Genomic DNA, 19,603 nt, shown 5'->3' with positions numbered 1-19,603 from the left:
ATCTGCTGACTTAGGGAACATTGCATGCACTCACTAGCTTTCTCTTCCTCTTTTTTGATTAATGGATTGATTAGTTTATGCCTAATAAAAGCAAAGAGGTCTTTTCTAATGCTTTCTTTTGGTGGGCATGGGAGTTGGACACCTCACTGAGTGATCAGTACCTGGAAGCTTATTTCCTGGTACATCATAACCCCAAGGTCTTAAGCCAACATGCCTTGGTAAAGTTAAAGAAAAAGTTAACTTCCATGCTCTTAAGTTGGTCCCAAGAGAGACATCTGCCCTACCCTATGCACTTAGTTGATGTTTGGCATATAAATGTTTACTTAATCTTTGCCTCAAGCTAAAATGCCTCAGAACTCATAAGTCATTTAACTCCCAGTGTTTCTCTGAAATCCAGAGCTCCAGCATCACTGCAGGTTAAAAAAAAAAAGAGCTTCCACTGCATGCTGCCCCTCCCCTTATCCTATGTTCCAATTCTCTCGGTATAGCCTCCAGCCCTTCACAAGAAGGCTACATGGTATGTTTAACATTTAAAGCAATAGGTCATCTCCAAGTGGCACAGGTCTGGAAAGTCACTGGTCCTCCTACCCACATCCTGGGGTCCACCACCCAACTGCCTATCTTTGAGAGCAGTTCCTGGGCACATATTTCCACATGTAAAGTCAATGGACAGTGAGCTCTGGGATGTCTGATTCATAGTAACCAACTCCCCCATATCTGGAACCTTCTCATTGAATGGTCTGCTTCCACCCTGACATTCTCAGCCACCAGCCAAAGCAAAATCTGTTAACTCTGCTCTGCCCGACAGAGGATGGAGCCAGCAGGCTCACACCACCTGCTACCACACTGTCAAACCCTTCTTGTCACTATCATCAACTCCCAGAACACACCGGCACTCATGGGAGGACACTGGCTTGTAGAACATTGGCCTCCCTGATTCCAGCTCTTGCCATCTTCCTGAGCCTATGGTGACCACGTGGGTGATCCATCCCCAACTCCGGCCCCTCCTTCCTTTGTATCTTCAGTTCTATGACCTTCATTCATTCATCTTCAGTCACCCACATTTGTGGCCACAACCATTGCAAATATTTTCATCTTCCAAACAAACCCACCTCCAAGGTTGTAAGCACTGACCTCCCCTTTCTGATTACCATCTCCTGTGCTTCCTTCCAGCCATCGACTTTACCTTGCTCCCACTCCATCCTTGCCGGCCTCACTTCCTTTCCTTCATCCCAGACCTTCTCCCCACATCTCTAACTCAAGGCTCCCTGACACCTGCCCCTGGCCACTCAGAGAGCATATGCTACAGCGGAAGAAAGGCAAAGCTCCCCAACTCAGAGTGAAGGTCCTGCTCTAGCCTCTCTATTCTTTGAGAAGAAAATTACCAATCCTTATGCCTTGGGATGTCTGAGTTTGGGAGGATTAACAAGCCCGCTTTGGACTAGTCAGGCTGCTTCTATCTCTTTCCCTATCAGATTTATTTCCTTTTGAGGGTACACACCTGCCCTGCCCCTCACGTTTCTTGCTTACTGCCTTCCACTGCTTGCAATTACTAGAGCTAAGGGCAGCCTGCCTCTCTCCAGCATTTCCTTGGGTTTTTTTCTTCTTTTGGATTCTTCTCCCAAGTTTCAGGAACTCTTCTCACAGAGGAACTCATTTTTATTCAATTGCTAATACACCTTATTATTACTATTATTATTACTGAGACACAGTTTCACTCTTGTTGCCCACGCTGGAGAGCAATGGTGCAATCTTGGCTCACTGCAACCTCTGCCTCCCAGGTTCAAGCAATTCTCCCGCCTCAGCCTCCTTGGTAGCTGGGACTACAGGCACCCACCACCACGCCTGGCTAATTTTTTGTATTTTTAGTAGAGACAGGGTTTCACCATGTTGGCCAGGCTGGTCTTGAACTCCTGACCTCAGGTGACCCACTTGCCTCGGCCTGCCAAAGTGCTGGGATTACAGGCATGAGCCAGCGTGCCCAGCCCACCATTGAATTTTTAAATCAATGCTGGTATTACATTTTTGAAAGTCTTTTCTTCCTGTTGAAATTCCATATGAACTTACTTTCTAGAAGTGGGGAGAACATTCTTACTAAAGGTCAAGTATGTTACTATCTGAGGAAGAGAGCGATCACTGTAAGAGCCTTCATGTGCATTTCCACTTGCTCAGACTGAACACAGACTGCTTACTGATGTCATTCTGGTTTTCCTAGATATAATTCCTAAAAACTGTGAACTGGAACACCTGGGTCTGACCAGGACTTATATAATTAATTAATTATAATATTAATAACATAATTATTAATATTATGCTAATAGTAATAATATATGAATATATTATTTATGTATACTTATAAATATATAAATATACTATTTATTAACACATATTTATATATTTGTTAACATATATTTATATATTAATGGTATATATTCGTATATTTCTAAATATATATTGCTAATATATAAATATATATTTATAAATATATAGTTAATATATATTAATGATATATTTTTAAATATATACATTTATATTAACAATATATTAAAATATATTTATAACATATATAATATATAACAATATATATTATATATGAATATATGAATATATATTTGTAATATGTAGCTTTTATATATTTAGAAATATATAAATATATATTAATGTCCAACATTAATATATATCAATTGCATATATAATATACAATGTCCAACTGATTTTGTTACTATACTAATATACATTTATAAATTACATTATATATTATATATAAATATTTATATTTATTTATATATTGACATATATATTTATAAATATATGTATATAAATATACAAAATATATACATATACAAATATATGTATATACATATGTACATATATACAAATATATGTACATATGTATATACATATATTAAATATATATTTATATTTATAAATATGTATTTGTAAATATATACATTTATATTTATAAATATAAATATGTATTTGTAAATATAAATACATATATATATATATATATATATATATATTTATGGAGGAAAGGTCTCACTCTGTTGCCCAGGCTGGAGTGCAGTGGCACCATCACAGCTCACTGTAGACTCAACCTCCTGGGTTCAAGCAATCCTCCCACTTTAGCATCCTGAGTAGCTGGGACTATAGATGTGTACTACCGTGCCTACATAATTTTTAAAAATTTTTTTGTAAAGATGTGGTCTTATTATATTGCCCAGGTTGGTCTCGAGCTCCTGGCCTCAAGTCATCCTTCCACCTTGGTCTTCTAAAGTGCTGGGATTACAGACAGGAGCCACTGCGCCCGGCTCTGTAATACATTTTTTGTTAAGTGAATATATCTAAAAGTGATGATGCTTTTCCTAAACTTATATACAGTATTCCTTTTTTCTGAAAGATGCTAGCTCCTGTTTAAAGAGAAAGAAATTACTCTCCTCTGAAAGCCGCACTTGGCAGCAAGATTTCTGGCTGGTTAGAAGCAGCGTGAGCCTGGACGCTGCAGCTGCAGTGGCAATGCCTAGCTCCCAACGAGTGCTGCTTACAGTGACTACATGTCCATGCATTCAATCGTCCATCTAGCCATCCATTCACCTGGTCAGGTAAATGTTGGTGAAGATCTGGGTTCACACAGAACACAATACCCTTTCTCCAGAGGACCACTGACACAAAACTATGTGAATTAACATTCATACCTCCACTAATTTGGCAGAACAAAACAAGTTCATAAACCAATATACAGGTTGGTTGTTCAATGTAATTGCTTAGCAAAAAAACATAAAGTGCATTAAGTATCAAGGAACAATAAGCCTTTCTCTGATTTTTAAAAGTGTTTTTGTGTGGCAATCCACGGCATAATAGGTTACTTAGAATGTAAGACACACATACTAAAGAGCTTGTACAGAGGCTGGGAAGGACGACAGGAGAGGCAAAATTGAACAAAATATAAGTACTGGCACCTCCCCCTCTTTTAAGGAACCATGGCATTCAACAAGTGTTTGTTAAATGAGCCACTACCATATGCTCGACACCGTAAGGCATGTGGAGATGACAAAACACACTCTTGATCTGCTTTAAATCTGGTGAAGAAGTCCGGGGGTGTTTGCATCCCAAGTAGCACAGCATGGGGCCCAGCACTAGGCTAAACACGGGTGGCAGGCATTTGGAGGAGAGAGCAATCATGAGATCTAAGGGAAGGCTTCCAGAGGAGGGCATGCTAACAGGGGCTCTCAAATCTGAAGCATGAGCAGGCGCTTGAGAGGCAGCCAGGCAAGGAGGGGCGAGCACCGTCAACAACTTGGAAGAATCTAGAGCAATGGCTGTCACGGTGTGGATTCCATCACCACCACCACCACCACCAGCAGCAGCTTTTAAAAATGTAAATTCTCAGACCCACCCGAGACCTACTGAGTCAGCAACTGTGGGAATAGCACCCAGTGATCTGTTTTGAACAAGTTCTCCAGGTGATTCGGAGGCATGCTTGAGTTTGAGAACCACTGAGTAAGAGCAGGCACTGCCCTCCCTTAAACTGGCTAAGCAGGAATCTCAGGGCTTTCCTCCCCTACACCCTCCTGCAAACCAGTGTGTAGGGAGCTAGGCAGTCATAGGGTATATGGAGGGCTGGGGGCTGACCACCCTCTCCCAGGCTGCTCAGATGGTACGCACTGTTAAGAACAACTACCTCTTCCACTGGCTTCACAAACCTCTCTCATGCATCTCCCTTCATGTCCTGGACTTCTAACTAACCACTGGATACTGGGAGACCCAGAGGCAGAAAAGAGATAAGCAGAGGAAGGAGGCAAATGGGATCTCTGTGAGCCCAGAAGTTTGGTGGTGATGACACGTTTCCCCCCAGGCTTGCAAAGCCTGTACCTATCCTATAACCAGAGAGTTGCAAGAAGCTCTAGAAGGCAAAGCAGCAGTTGGAATTCCACTTCTCTTCAATCAGATTGTTAGAAAGAGCAGCAGGAATATCTTGGAAATTGTTATTGAGCTAACGGAAATGTTTGTAGCCCCTGGGAGACTAATAGGATTTGCCAGGGCATGGCTTCAGGCTCTCCTTTGCGATGTGCAACCTTTGCTGCTCCACATCTTCCCCATTTGTATAGCTCATATTCTTTTTGGAAGCACTTTGGTTTACATAAGCTTTTTCTTCTGATATACTAGTTTCTGGGCTGAGCACACCACTGAAATGGTCCTTGCTAAGGTCATCAAGACTGTCAAGTGGCCCCAATATGCGCGTGTGCAAAGAACCTTCTATTGTCAGTTCATAGGAGAGGGTGGAGCATGGAGAGTCCTCACCAACTCAACAGGGGGTGTCACACGGAGGCAGTTGTTGGATTGGACCTTGGGAGATGCCTGTAGAATGACACAGGTGAACCAGCTGCTACTCAAATAGGCTCACACGCACCTGAGATGACCACAGCTCTGTATCGACTGGGCAGCCAGCCTCCCACACACCCACGTTGTGACCTGCCTCTATATTTGAGCCTGGGAGTTGTGTTTTTGTTGTTGTCATTGTTATGAAAAGCAAATGAGCCATACTACAATACAGATGAATGTTGAAGACATCATGCTAAGTGAAATAAGCCAGTCATAAAAGGATGAATCCGCCGGGCACAGTGGCTCACACCTGTAATCCCAGCACTTTGGGAGGCCCAAGGTGGGCGAATCACCTGAGGTCGGGAGTTTGAGACTAGCCTGACCAACATGGAGAAACCTGGTCTCTACTAAAAATACAAAATTAGCCAGGCACGGTGGTGCATGCCTGTAGTCCCAGCTACTTGGGAGGCTGGGGCAGGTGAATCCCTTGAACCCGGGAGGCGGAGGTTGCGGTGAGCTGAGATCGCGCTATTGCACTCCAGCCTGGGCAACGAGAGTGAAACTCTGCGTCAAAAAAAATAAAAAATAAAAAAAGAAGATGAATCCTGTATGATTCCACTTACTGAGGTACCTGGAGTAGTCAAATCCATAGAGACAGAAAGTAGAATGGTGGCTGCCAGGGGCTGGGAGAGGAGGTAAATGAGGAGTCACTGTTTAAAGGGTACAGAATTTCAGATTTACAAGATGAAAAGAGTTCTGGAAATGGTTGTACAACAATGTGAACATACTTAATGCCACTGAACAGTGCACTTAAAATGGTTAGGATGATAATTTTTACAATGCGTGTATTTTACCACTAATTAAAATTTGTCTTTAAAAAAAGTAAATGAGCTATTTTTGTCTTACTGCAGTGTGCCTAATTCAATAGGCAATAATCAAAATAACAATGAAAATAATGTTGATTTCCATACTTGGGAATTATTTAGGTGCATTCCATTATCATCCTCTATTTACAGATGAAAAAAGTGAGGTGAGAGGATAGTATAGCCAAGCTCCTACTTCTCCCATGAATGAGGTGGGCTGAGATTCCAGCCCAGAGGCCTGTCTGACTCCAATGCAAGAGCTGTGAAGCCCATGCGACTTTCACCATGCCAACTTAGCTCATAAGAACAAAAATTCAGTGACTGTGTTGACATGCACACCTAAAGACCTCTGGGTCACTGGCCTGCCCTGGTGTGTTACACCAACACATGTAATACACATATATTTTAATATTATGGTAGAAAGTTCTGGCAATGAACTTATGGAGAGAATTCAACAGTTCCTTGCTCTGTGGTAGGTATCTCAGGTCTGGAACACACAATGTCCAACTCTGATTTCACGGAACACATGCATCCAGCCCGCTGGCGAATGAATTTTCATTCTGTCAAGCACATCTCGGAACACATGCCTGCATAAAGCACGTCCCCAGCTTTTGAGGGTCTTAGAGCTAGAGATATTCCCGGATCTGGGTTCCACAATAGGCTGTACAGTGAAGAGCACAGGGAACCTGGGCTATGGAAAGAAGCCCTGCAGACCAGTGAGGGTCAGGGGTCGTAGCCACACATGAGATGTACATACTTGAGGCCAGCACAACATCCAGGGGGAAAAAGAGGGACACGCCACCTGCATTTCCAGGCTGAAGGGCAGTTGGCCTTGCTTCTAATGAGGCCCAGGAAAAACCCCTATGTGTCAGCAGGGCCTAAATGCTGGGTACCCAGTTCTCATCTGCTAATCCTGAAACCCACACGGCACCCCTCAACCTCACACTCACTTTTGCCCGAGTGCAGCAGCAAGGACAGAAGTGGCCGGTGTCTTCAGATAATTTTGCTGGAGGATGTAAGAGGGAAGCTTGAGCCCCACTTCTCTTCTCCTTTCCTCCCAAGGTCTGTGGCAGTCAGTTCCCCTCCTGTGTTCCTTCCAGAGCCGCCCCACACCCACCCCAGAGGTGAAAGCGCAGGAGTACCTGGTGTGTGTCAGCGGACCCACCGGTCGCTCTGGCCTTCTCGGGGGCAGTGCGCCAGGTCTGCTGAGAGAATTGGTCTTAGGCGGCCGAGGCTTTTTTGGTGGTATGGCAGGAACGGAGGGCTTCTGTAAATCCAGTTTTGGCTCTCTCTCTGGTCTTTCTTTAAATCATTGTTTAAAGAAAACAGATCTAGTGTAAGTGACAGTACTTAGATGCAGATCACTCATTTCCTGCTTAAAAAAAAAATCACCGATGCTATTTCTGAAGGTGAATGTGGAAGGCCAAGAGCACCACTTATTCTTTGTCAGGTTAGAAGAAGTCCCACAGAGCTCACTGTTCCCTCCCTTGCACACCTTCACTCATGCTGGTCCTTCTGCCTGAAGCGCCCTTCTGGCCACTGCCCACCTTCAGCATACTCCAGTTCTTCCTTCGAAGCCTGGCTGAAACATGACACTGTCATGTTCTCTTCCCAACAGCTCAAAGGCAGACTTCCTTCCTTCCTTACCTGAGCATTACAGGGCAGCACTTTACAAACACGCTCAGACACTTTCTGGGTGTTTGCATGTTTGGCACGGCCTGTAGGCTGACAGCCCCTGAGGGGAGGGCCTAGGTCTGGTCAACTCCTCAGAGCCGTATGTGGTGCTGGCATGGAGTCAGGGCTCAGCAGAGGGCTGAGGGGTTTGGTCAGTGGCCCACAGGACCTGCTGGCTATGGCAAGGAAAGAGGCCTGACATGTCTCAGGGTGGCCTCTGAAAAGGGCCATGAGTCAATAAAAGGGAGAGCATTTCAGGGAACAATGAGTTCTGGATTCTTCTTGTGCACAGTTTGAACTTGGAAGGCAAACTAGGACTTCACAGGTATATGGTTTCTAAGGCTTTCTGGAGTCAGAGCTATTAGAATGAAATTGAAGCCAGATCTGTTGGACGAACGGGGCAGTGGTCAGTGACAGCCTCATATTTTCTGTTCCCAACTAGCCTTGCTCCGTGCATGGTATAAAAAGCATACATCCACATTCTTCTTGATAAAGATGGAACTTTAGAGAGTTGCCCATTAGACTATAGGCAGGTTCCCTATGCTTACTTGTAAGATGGTACTCAGGACAACTTTTACTTGCAAACACAGACTCATGTTGTTTGGGTCCCCAGATGGTTGGCAAAAGGTTAAAAAAACCCATCAGGGCTGGGTGCGGTGGCTTATATCTGTAATCCCAGAGCTTTGGGAGGGCAAGGTGGAAGGATCACTTGAGGCCAGGAGTTCGAGACCAGCCTGGGCAACAGTAAAACACCATCTCTACAAAAACTAGCCGGGCATGGTGGCACACACCTGTAGTCCCAGCTACTCAGGAGGCTGAGGCAGGAGGATTGCTTGAGCCCACAAGTTCGAGGCTGCAGTGAGCTACAATCGTACCACTGCACTCCAGGCTGGGTGACAGAGCAAGACCCTGTCTCTAAAAAAATAAAATAAAAATAAACCCATCAGGTATTATTGTGCTCATCCCCACAATGTGGGGAAATATGCTCCAATCAGGAATGCTGGGAACTCATATTATGGCACACAGGGGCCAGAGGAGGAAGGGGTCTGTTGAAATGCAAAGCAGGGGACATTTCTCCTATTGCAGCAGGACAGGAACTCCAGCAGCCTGCAGGATGAATGGAAAAGGCAGTTTGTGCTTACCCAACGGGGAGAACAAGTCTCCGGGTAGGGCTGATTCCCTGGCTTCCCTATTGCATCTGACCAGGGATTCTGCCTCCCTGACCCACTGTGGCATAGAACAAGGGATCATGAGAGGGGAAGGAACTAGCAATGTGGGGCCGCTTGGTCAGCCAACTAGGGTGGTTGTTCACATGTAGGCCTAGTCCATAGGTCAGCATGGACTAGTGCAGGAAGTGTCCCTATCACGGAGACTGGCTATTACCCAGAAACTAGCCATGTATCCTCCATGAAGACAGAGGGTGGTGTCTGGTTAATTCACACCACATACTTTTTTTTTTTTTTTTTTTTTTTTTTTTTTTGAGACAGGGCCTCACTCTGTTGCTCAGGCTGGGGTACAGTGGCGTGATCACAGCTCACAGCAGTCTTGATCTCCAGACTCAAGCGATCCTTCCACCTCAGCCTCCCAAAGTAGTTGGGACTATGGACACAGGCCACCAGGCCTGGCTAATTTTTTTTTTTTTTTTTTGGTAGAGATAGGGTCTTGCTATGTTGCCCAGGCTGGTCTTGAACTCCTGGGCTCAAGCAGTTCTCCCGCCTCAGCCTCCCAAAGTGCTGGGATTACAGGTGTGAGCCACTGTGCCCGGCTATACCAACGCTTTTATACAAAGAGTTATTCATATGGTATATATTCAATGGCTGTTTTTTTCATCAATCTGTGACACAGACCTGGCCTTCACAATGAGGTTCCACAAGTCAAGTTCTAACTGCTCACTGCGAAAGAAAGAGGTATAGCTTCTTAAGAGCTTGTAATGTTGGTACAATTTTTGGCAGGCTGACATGAAATATTAAATTTCACAATAAAATTTCACGAGACCACCAAGGAGCACCTCCAAATAATTACATTCATTAATTCAGCATTTCTCTTGTGACTTAAAAATAACTGCTTTTTAAAATGGAATTTGCTCAGCCTCCTGTTCATAATAACTTAGCACTTTTCCCATAAAAATGTGTGATCAATCAATCCTAGACACCTAATAAAATGAGTCCTTCTACAGTATGCAGATTTCTTTGGGAGAGACTCTCAAAATGGTAGGAGTCAAACACGTTCATAAACCTGACTGCAGGACACACATTAAGCTACTTCCCGGCCAGTGACACTCCTGACCACCTTCAGGAGACTCCAGGGACCAAGCTGCTTTTCCCAGTATTACCATGCCACCCTCCCCTCCTCCAGTATCCTTGACCAAGGACATTTGTCTGTAATAACGTTAACCAGAGTCAAGGGTCCATGAGTGACCAAAGAAAAGAGCTTTCATTTGTTTATTTCTCTGGATGTGAATTTCACTAAGCCAAATCCATCCATCAACAGTGAATGAGCACCTTGGGACACTAGGCATGAAGGACAGGCTAAGTGGAAACTGACAGATATATACCAGGCTCTAAAGGAACTTACACCTGACTTCAGGGTGCGGAGAGGGTGGCCGTGGTAGAGACATCAGGAAACAGCAGCGATGTGTTAATTGACTAGACTGGTAATTTTTCATATGATGAGAAATTCTGGTCCCACGAAGTACCACATAACCCTCTCCTACTTCCTTAGCAATAGGATTTGTAAAAGCAATCAAAACAAAACCATGATCACCACATTCCAAAGGAAAAGCAAATCCTGTGGGTATTCTGGACTAGCTGTGTAACAGACAGCTTCAGCTCTTGCTGTTCTAGAAGTGCCGATGAAGAATTGATTTCATACCTTTTTCTTCTGTTCTGTTGGGAAGCATTTCTGGTCTTTCAGGAGGTATCTTTTTAATTTCATGTTTTCTCTCAGTGGTGCCTAGGAGGGAAAGGGTAATAGTGATCAGAAAATGTTTTCTCTATTCAATTATTAGACACACCAGCATTTAAATCTTTATCAGGTAGAGCAAAGTCAATAAGTTTTTTTCCCCTGAGTTGGGTGTTAGCATTACCTGGCAAACACGAGCTGTTTAGAAACAGAGAAGTCATTTCTGGCCTATGTCGTTAAGCTCACCTGCCTATGTATCCTTAATTTATAAGAACACCACTAATAATACTTTCTGATATTTAAGCCTGATTTCCTTAGGCATCAATATAGTCACAGGAAATCACTGGGTGGGGGTGGAGCATGTGTATAAATAAATGTCAATTATCAAACTTTACAAATAAGGGGCCACTGAATGTTGTGTTCTACCAATAAAAGGGGGTTTCATAGGAATCTGGATCCCATTTTGTAGCCATTTTAAAATAGGGCCTGGAATTATCTGATACTCCTCCCAGTAAGAGGTGAAGTCTACAGTCCCTTGCCAGGAATGTGGGTGGGCTTGTGACTGCTTCGACCAGTGGCAGGAATGATACCATGTAACTTCCAAAGCTGAGTCATAAAAGTCCCTGTAGTTTATGCTTTATTTGCTGGAATACTGAACCTCCATGTAAGAAGTCAACCACCCTGGAGAGGCCACATATAGATGCTCTAGCCTACAGCCCCAGCTGAGCCCAGCCTTTCAGGCACCCTTGCCAAGGGGAGCCAGACATGTGAGGGAAACATTCATCCTCGAAGTGGATCCTCCAGCTTCAGCTAGTTCAGTATTCCCAGCTGAGGTCCCAGATATGATGGAGCAGAGACAAGCCATCCCAGCCATGGCCTGTTCTTGACCCACAGAATCCATGAACATAAGAAGGTTGTTGTTTTATGCCACCAAATTTGGGGTCCTTCAAGTATTACATTTTTTCAAATGTACCACTTAGCATTTAGTCTTTACCCACATAGACTGCAGCTGCTCCCTTTCCTGGGGTTTTCTCATTGGCGCCAGTGGCCTCAGACATGTAAAAGCACTTGAGAAATAGCTAAAGCACAAACCAGTCAAAAGTACTCCTCTTATGTACGGACTGGGTTGAGTTCTTAACAAACTCCTTACACGACCAGTTCCAAAGGTGGGTGCTTGGTACTAGAAATCTCAATTACACAACCTCAGAGGACAAAAGAAGTTAAAAAAATATCCACCAAACACACCCTTTACTTAATTCCTCTTAATGACTCACTACAAATTAATCACTGCATCTCATTTCTGTCAATTTGATATCTGATTTTTTTTTTGGTAAAATAATCAAACACGAGGAAAGCTGATGATGGAGAAAATATGAATATCTATCTCCCCATTACAAAGGAGTTCCCAATATCATTCAGGCAGGATAAATGAGCAGTAATCTATGAAGATTAAATGCCATCTTGCTTTGCCCCACAGAGACCCATCATAAACTTTGGTAAAATTGTTTTAAAAGGGTAAGAATTTGCCTACCATGCTACAATCTACTCACCTAACAATAATGAAGTCAGTGTCATTCCTAGAGACACAGAAAGAACTGACAATCCTACTATACTGAAGAATCCAATCTTAGCTACATTCTAGACTGCCTGAGCCTTGGACTCCTCAACTAATCTCCATGGTCTCTGATCAATTACCAAGGCCTACAGGGAAAGGGGTCTTCAGAGAAAAGCAAGTAAATAGCTTGCTTCAATTTCAGCACAATAAAATATATGGCCAGAACCACTAGGTGGCAAAATGAAACTGCTCAATGCAAACAAGGATGGGGGCGGAGCAAAAGATGTAATTAACATCCCATTTCAGGACTTAATCTCTATAATTCTCAACTATGCCAAAGGGAATGGGAAAGGAATTTGGGGTCAAGCTTTTCCTCCTAACTTGGTGGGCCAAAGAACTTAAAAATCACTTCTTACTAAGTTTATAAATAAACCAATCTGGAAATTTATTGATAATTTAACTGTTATAGAAATATCATAATTGTGAATGTGTAGAACTAAAAATACCCCTTCTCTTCTATTTTAGTTGTTAATTTTTTAAAATGCTACTTAACTAATTATTCATGGAGGAATTTTTCCCTATAATTAATTTTAACTATTATAAAGAGGAGTTCTACTGGGAAATATGAAATATCTTTTTATATATGAGAATCCAGTGTGAAACGAGTTACCAAATGTTCGACATCAATTCTTCCTCTATTATTCAACCTGAATATCTGAACTACACAGAAAAAAAAGTGAATCAGACTCTTCAAAATTAAAAAAGAATCATGAGGAAAAGTATTGCTAGAAAAACATCTTTTTGTTGAAGCGTAAGTGAAGTCAGTACAGATTTTCGTTAACGGCACGGGACAGACACTGAAAATTCAGCAACACTGTACATGCACAACAATGCTATGACCCGTGGGAAACAATCTTCCCTAAGCTGACCTTCAACTGGACACAGGTGAAACAGGGCAATTAAGTTCTTTTCTCCTCAAAAGCTGTTTACTTAAAAAACCCAAACTTGTTTTTTCTTTAAATTATTTCTGATCATTCTCTTTGGGAGCCTAGATTTTTATACTGTATCAGGGTCACATTTTAATGGTATGTTTATCTTTTAGGAAAAACAGAAGTATCTTTAAAACCTGCCTGCTGAGATCAAATCGTAACTTCCCAAGTTGTCAATCTATGGCACTTGAACCAGGAATCCTGAACTCTACACTGAGGATGATTTGAATATATGCAAAAAGAAAGATGCACATTTTATTTGATGGAACCGAAAGGTACATTACCTGCCCCTTGTTTGATGACAGGAGCGGATGGAGGTGGTGGCTTCTTGGGTCTCTGAAAAATTAATAAAAATTATACCACATGAGACTGTTGGCAAGCCTGTCAGACATTGTTTTCTAAGTGCAGTTTGGACAATTTAGAGAACCTCTCCAAAAAAATTGAGCAATTCTCTCTCCAGGGACGTCAGTTTTTGGCACCTCTAAATAAACACTACAATAAATCCAGTCGGCAAAACAAAACTCCAATCGACAAATGAAACGCCATTTCCCCCTTTCTAAATTTGTAACAGCCTTCTGGAAAAGCACGGCTCAGCAAAAATGGCCTGAAACCAGCAAGCACAATGGTACTCCTACGCTGAAGCTGCATTTGCAATTAAGATTTAATCTGCTGAATAACCATGCAATTCAAAAAGAGTCACTGTAAAGATTCAAAATCGAATCTGCTCTGGATGTAGGACTTTCAACAAAATGCAGGCTGAAGGCCCACTGCAGCCACATCAGGTTGCAAGCCTTTTGCCCCTTTCTATGCTGAGGCTGGCAGGCCATTTGTTAGACATCCCACAGACTCATTGTACACGTGATAAACTGGAACAGAGAGGGATTTTTTTGTTGTTGTTTTTGTTTGTTTGTTTTTGCTTCTTTTTTGTTTTTTGTTTTTTGCATATCAGCCGTGATTTGTTTTTCTCACACGCTGTCACTCTGTAGGTGATGGAGGCAGCAGTGCAATCAATGGCATTCATCCCTGAACTGGTTCCAGAGTAGCCAGCATTTTCTTGCCACCCAGGATTGACTGTGGGAGAGAGATGATCAGACTGGACTTGGCAAATTATTACATGGCCAAAGAATCCAGCCAGGGCACTGTTCTCAGACAGCTGTGTTAGGGGGAAGAGGGACCGAGGGCAAGGGGAGAACTATCTCAACATCAAAATCATTAAGGAAGGAAGGAAGGATGAGAACGGGGGAGGGTTTGAGCAGAACATCCACATCCCTGCTGACACTTCTCATCCTCTCTGGGCATCATATACTTGTGATTTTTAAAAAGCTCCACGAAGTCTCTTCTGCTCTCTGAAAATGTACTACTGTGACATTACCATTACCAAGGGGACCAGCCAAAGCACCCACCCGTCACCAGCCCTGACCCATCAGTGCCTGATGCAGCACTGCAACATGGAAAGAAATGGTTTTAAATAAAACCCAGAGAATATTACATCCACAGGGAACTTTCTCAGGGGGCATCATAGCATGTAGGCTCTGGATTCAATCACATATCAGCTTTGTTTTTTACCAGCTAGGTGATTCAAGCCAAGTTATTCCATTAGGTGCAGGCTGGGGGTGGGGGAGTTCAGAACTTTACCGGCATTATAAATCCTGGCTCTTTCCACTGTTACCCACAGATGTGGGGCAAGTGACCTCACCAAACTGAACCTTCTCATCTATAAATGATAATATGACCTCCCTCTTAGGAGAAGTTAAATTCATAAGCAGAAGTAAGTACTGACTTGTTTAACCTGCGTGACAGTGATATGATACCCATTTTGCAGATGAAATAATTGAGGCTTTGAGAGATGAAGTCATTTCTTGAGGTAACCAGGCTACTAAAAGGGGTTGGGGGCATGGCTAGGCATCAGGCCCAGGGCTGCCTGACCCACAGGCGTGCTGTTGGCCACCGTGAGATCCATCCTGCCAGAAAATGTCCACAAGACAAACCATCACACAGTCATGAAACCACACACAAGGAGTTTATAAAAACACAGGGAACTGTATTGTGTTAAAGCTGAAAAAAAGGATATCAAATTGCAGCTATAGTATGAGCTCAACTAGGCTGCAACATACACAGAAAGAAAAAGAGGAAAGAAATTTAAAGCAGTGATCTCTGATTCTGGGTGCATATGTGTGTGCATGTATGTGTGTGTGTGTGTGTGTGTGTCATTCTTAATGTTTTTCTGTATTGTCTCTACGAGTGCAGAGAAATATACTTTATTAAAATAAAGAAAGCTGCTCTAAGAGCCACCTGCCCTTACACACAGGTGCTCTGTGGGATGGATGTGTTTCTGCCTCATGGTCTCACATTATTCTTTCCCCTTTTGCCTGCCCCTTCTAGCTCTCCACTAACTCTTTTTCTTCCTTCCTTCTCTGTCACTGTGTTAATTAGACTGGGGACAGATGTGTGTTTACCTAACAAAAGTATCAGTGAAGTTCTGCCAGTTAACCTTCCTTTACCTCAGAATCAGAGTACAGGCATACCTCAGAGATACTGCAAACTCAATTTTAGACCACTGCAATAAAGCAAGTCACAAGAATTTTTTGGTTTCCTGGTGCATATAAAAGTTATGTTTATGCTCTACTGTAGTTTATTCAGTGTGCGATAACATGTCTAAAAAAGCAATGTACGTACCTTAATTTAAAAATACTTCACTGCGGCCAGGCGCGGTGGCTCAAGCCTGTAATCCCAGCACTTTGGGAGGCCGAGACGGGCGGATCACGAGGTCAGGAGATCGAGACCATCCTGGCTAACACGGTGAAACCCCGTCTCTACTAAAAAATACAAAAAACTAGCCGGGCGAGGTGGCGGGCGCCTGTAGTCCCAGCTACTCGGGAGGCTGAGGCAGGAGAATGGTCTAAACCCAGGAGGCGGAGCTTGCAGTGAGCTGAGATCCGGCCACTGCACCCCAGCCTGGGCGACAGAGCAAGACTCTGTCTCAAAAAAAAAAAAAAAAAAAAAAAAGAAAAATACTTCACTGCTAGAAAAAACTAACGATCATCTGAGCCTTCAGCGAGTTGTAAACTTTTTGCTGGGGGAGAGTCTTGCCTCAATGTTGACAGCAGCTGACTGATCAGGGTGGTGGTGGCTGAAGGTTGGGGTGACTGTAGCAATTCCTTAAAGTAAGACAACAACGAAGTTTGCCGTATCATTGACTTCCTTTCGTGAAAAATTTTTCTGTATCATGTGATGCTATTTGATAGCATTTTACCCAGAGTAGAACATCTTTCAATACTGGAGTCAATCCTCTCAAATTCTGCCACTGCTTTATCAACTAAGCATATGTAAGATTCTAAATCCTTTGTTGTCATTTCAACAATGTTCACAGCATCTTCACCAGGAGTAGATTCCATCTCAAGAAATCACTTTCTTTGCTCATCCATAAGAAGTAACTCTTCATTTATTCAAGGTTGATCATGAGATTGCAGCAATTCAGTCACATCTTTAGGCTCCACTTCCAATTCTAGTTCTCTTGCTATTTCTGCCACATCTGCAGTTATTTCATTCACTGAAGTCTTGAACCCCTGAAAGTCATCCCTGAGGGTTGGAATCAACTTCTTCCAACCCCTGTTACTGTTGATATTTTGACCTCCTCCCATGAATCAAAAATATTCTTACTGGCATCTAGAATGGTGAGCCCTTTTCAGAATTATTTCAATTGACTTTCCCCAGATCCATCAGAGGAATCACTATCCACGGCAGCTATAGCCTTATTTCTTAAATAACAAGACTTGAAAGTTAAAACGACTCTGATCCATGGGCTGCAGAATGGATGTTGTAGTAGCAGGCATGAAAACAGCAATCATCTTCTTATACATCTCCATCAGAGCTCTTGAGTGACCAGGTGCATTGTCAATAAGCAGTAATATTTTAAAAGGAATTTTTTTTTCTAAGCAGTAGGTCTCAACAGTGGGCTTAAAATATTTAGTAAACCATGCTGTAAACAGATGTGCTATCATCTAGGCTTTGTTTTTCCATCTATAGAACAGAGGCAGAGTAGATTTAGCATATTTCTTTTTTTGTTGTTTTTATTTTTGAGATAGGGTCTCACTCTGTCACCCAGGATGGAGTGCAATGGTGCGATCACAGCTCACTGCAGCCTTGACCTCCCAGGCTCAAGAGATCCTCTCACTTCAGCCTCCCAAGTAGCTGAGGCCACAGGTGCACATCACTGTTGCAGGAAGTCAGAGACCCCGAACCGAGGGACTGGCTGAAGCCGTGGCAGAAGAACATAAATTGTGAAGATTTCATGGGCATTTATTAGTTCCCCAAATTAAGACTTTTATAATTTCTTACACCTGTCTTTACTGTAATCTCTGAACATAAATTGTGAAGATTTCATGGACACTTATCACTTCCCCAATCAATACCCTTGTGTTTTCCCATGCCTGTCTTTACTTTAATCTCTTAATCCCGTCATCTTCTTCGTAAGCTGAGGAGGATGAATGTCGCCTCAGGACCCTGTGATTGTACCAACTGCACAAATTGTTTGTAGAGCACGTGTGTTTGAACGATATGAAATCTGGGCATCTTAAAAAAAAAAAAAGAACAGGATAACAGCGATGTTCAGGGAACCAGAGAGGTAACTTTGAACTGGCCGCCAGTGAGGCGGACGGAACAGAGCTATATTTCTCCTCTTTCATAAGCAAATAGAAATATCGCTGAATTCTTTTTCTCAGCAAGGAACATCCCTGAGAAAGAGAATGCGCCCTGAAGGTAGGCTTATCGACAGCCCCTTTTAAGGTGTCCCGTCTTTTGTGGTCGAAGGCCCCTTTTAAGGTGTCCCGTCTTTTGTGGTCGAAGGCCCCTTTTAAGGTGTCTCGTCTTTTATGCTCGAAGCCGAAGGGATGAAATAAGCCCCAGTATCCTGTAGTGCTCCCAGGCTTATTAGGAGGAGGAAAATTCCCACCTAATAAATTTTGGTCAGACAGGTTATCTGCTCTCAAACCCTGTCTCCTGATAAGATGTTATCAATGACAATGCGACAATGTGTGCTGGAAACTTCATTAGCAATTTTAATTTCGCCTCATCCGGTGGTCCTGTGATCTCGCCCTGCCTCCATTTGCTTTGTGATATTTTATTACCTTGTGAAGTATATGATCTCTGTGACCCACACTCTATTCGTGCACTCCCTCCCCTTTTGAAAATCACTAATAAAAACTTGCTGGTTTTACGGCTCGGGGAACATCACGGATCCTGCTGACATGTGATGTCTCCCCCCAACACCCAGCTTTAAATCTCTCTCTCTTGTGCTCTTTCCCTTTATTTCTCAACCCAGCCGAGACACTTAGGAAATAGAAAAGAACCCACGTTAAACACCGGGAGCGGGTTCTCCCGATACACCACCACAACTGGCTAGTTTTGTTTATTTGTAGAGATGGAGTCTTGCTATGTTGCCCAGGCAGGTCTCAAACTCCTAGGTTCAAGTGATCCTCCTGCCTTGGCCTCCCAAAGTGCTGGGATTATAGGCGTGAGCTGCCGTGTCTGGCAGCATAATTCTTAAGTGCCCCAGGATTTTCAGAATGGTAAATGAGCACCGGTTTCAACTTAAAGTCACCAGATGCATTAGCCCCTACCAAGAGAGTCAGCCTGCCCTTTGAAGCTTTGAGGCCAGATATCAACTTCTCCAGCTATGAAAGTCCTAGATGATATCTTCTTTCAATCAAAGGCTGTTTCATCAACGGAAAATCTGTTTAGAGTAGCCACCTTCATCAAAGCTAGATCTTCTGGATAACCTGCTGCAGCTTCTCCATCAGCACTTGCTGCTTCACCTTGTATTTTTATGTTATGGAGATGGTGTCTTTCCTTAAACCTCAATAACGAACCTCTGCTGGCTTCTAACTTTTCTTCTGCAGCTTCCTCACCTCTCTCAGCCTTCACAGACTTGAATAGAATTAGGGCCTTGCTCTGAATTAGACCTTGGCTTAAGGAAGTGTTGTGGCTGGTTCGATCTTCTATTCAGACCACTCAAACTTTCTCCATATAATCAGTAAGGCTGTTACTGATTGATTGATTGATTGATTGATTGAGACGGAGTCTCACTATGTTGCCCAGGTTGGTCTCGAACTGCTGGGCTCAAGTGATCCTCCCATCTTGGCCTCCCAAAGTGCCGAGATTACAGATGTGAGCCACCATGCCTGGCAATAAGGTTGTTTTACTTTCTTATCATTCATGTGTTTACTGGAGTAGCACTTTTAATTTCCTTCATGAATTTTTCCTTTGCATTCACAGCTTGTCTAACTGTTTAGTGCAAGAGG

The 19,603-nt window shown here is 43.0% G+C and overlaps 1 protein-coding gene across 17 annotated transcripts in view; it reads right to left on the bottom strand.

Moving 5' to 3' along the window:
* Positions 1-19,603, bottom strand: part of LOC105478200 (SH3 domain containing kinase binding protein 1) — a 362,161-nt gene that overhangs the window by 52,848 nt on the left and 289,710 nt on the right. For all 17 annotated transcript variants that reach the window (XM_071088621.1, XM_011735293.2, XM_024791660.2 and 14 more), the window contains 3 exons: positions 13,589-13,640; positions 10,731-10,811; positions 7,328-7,487 (listed from right to left, as the gene is read on the bottom strand). In XM_071088621.1, the coding sequence (XP_070944722.1) occupies positions 7,328-7,487; positions 10,731-10,811; positions 13,589-13,640 (293 nt within the window). The remainder of the gene's footprint in view (positions 1-7,327; positions 7,488-10,730; positions 10,812-13,588; positions 13,641-19,603) is intronic.

This window comes from Macaca nemestrina, chromosome X (genome assembly GCF_043159975.1).
Source record: "Macaca nemestrina isolate mMacNem1 chromosome X, mMacNem.hap1, whole genome shotgun sequence".
In the NCBI taxonomy this organism is placed as follows: Eukaryota; Metazoa; Chordata; class Mammalia; order Primates; family Cercopithecidae; genus Macaca; species Macaca nemestrina.
This window is presented reverse-complemented; position numbering and strand designations above follow the sequence as displayed.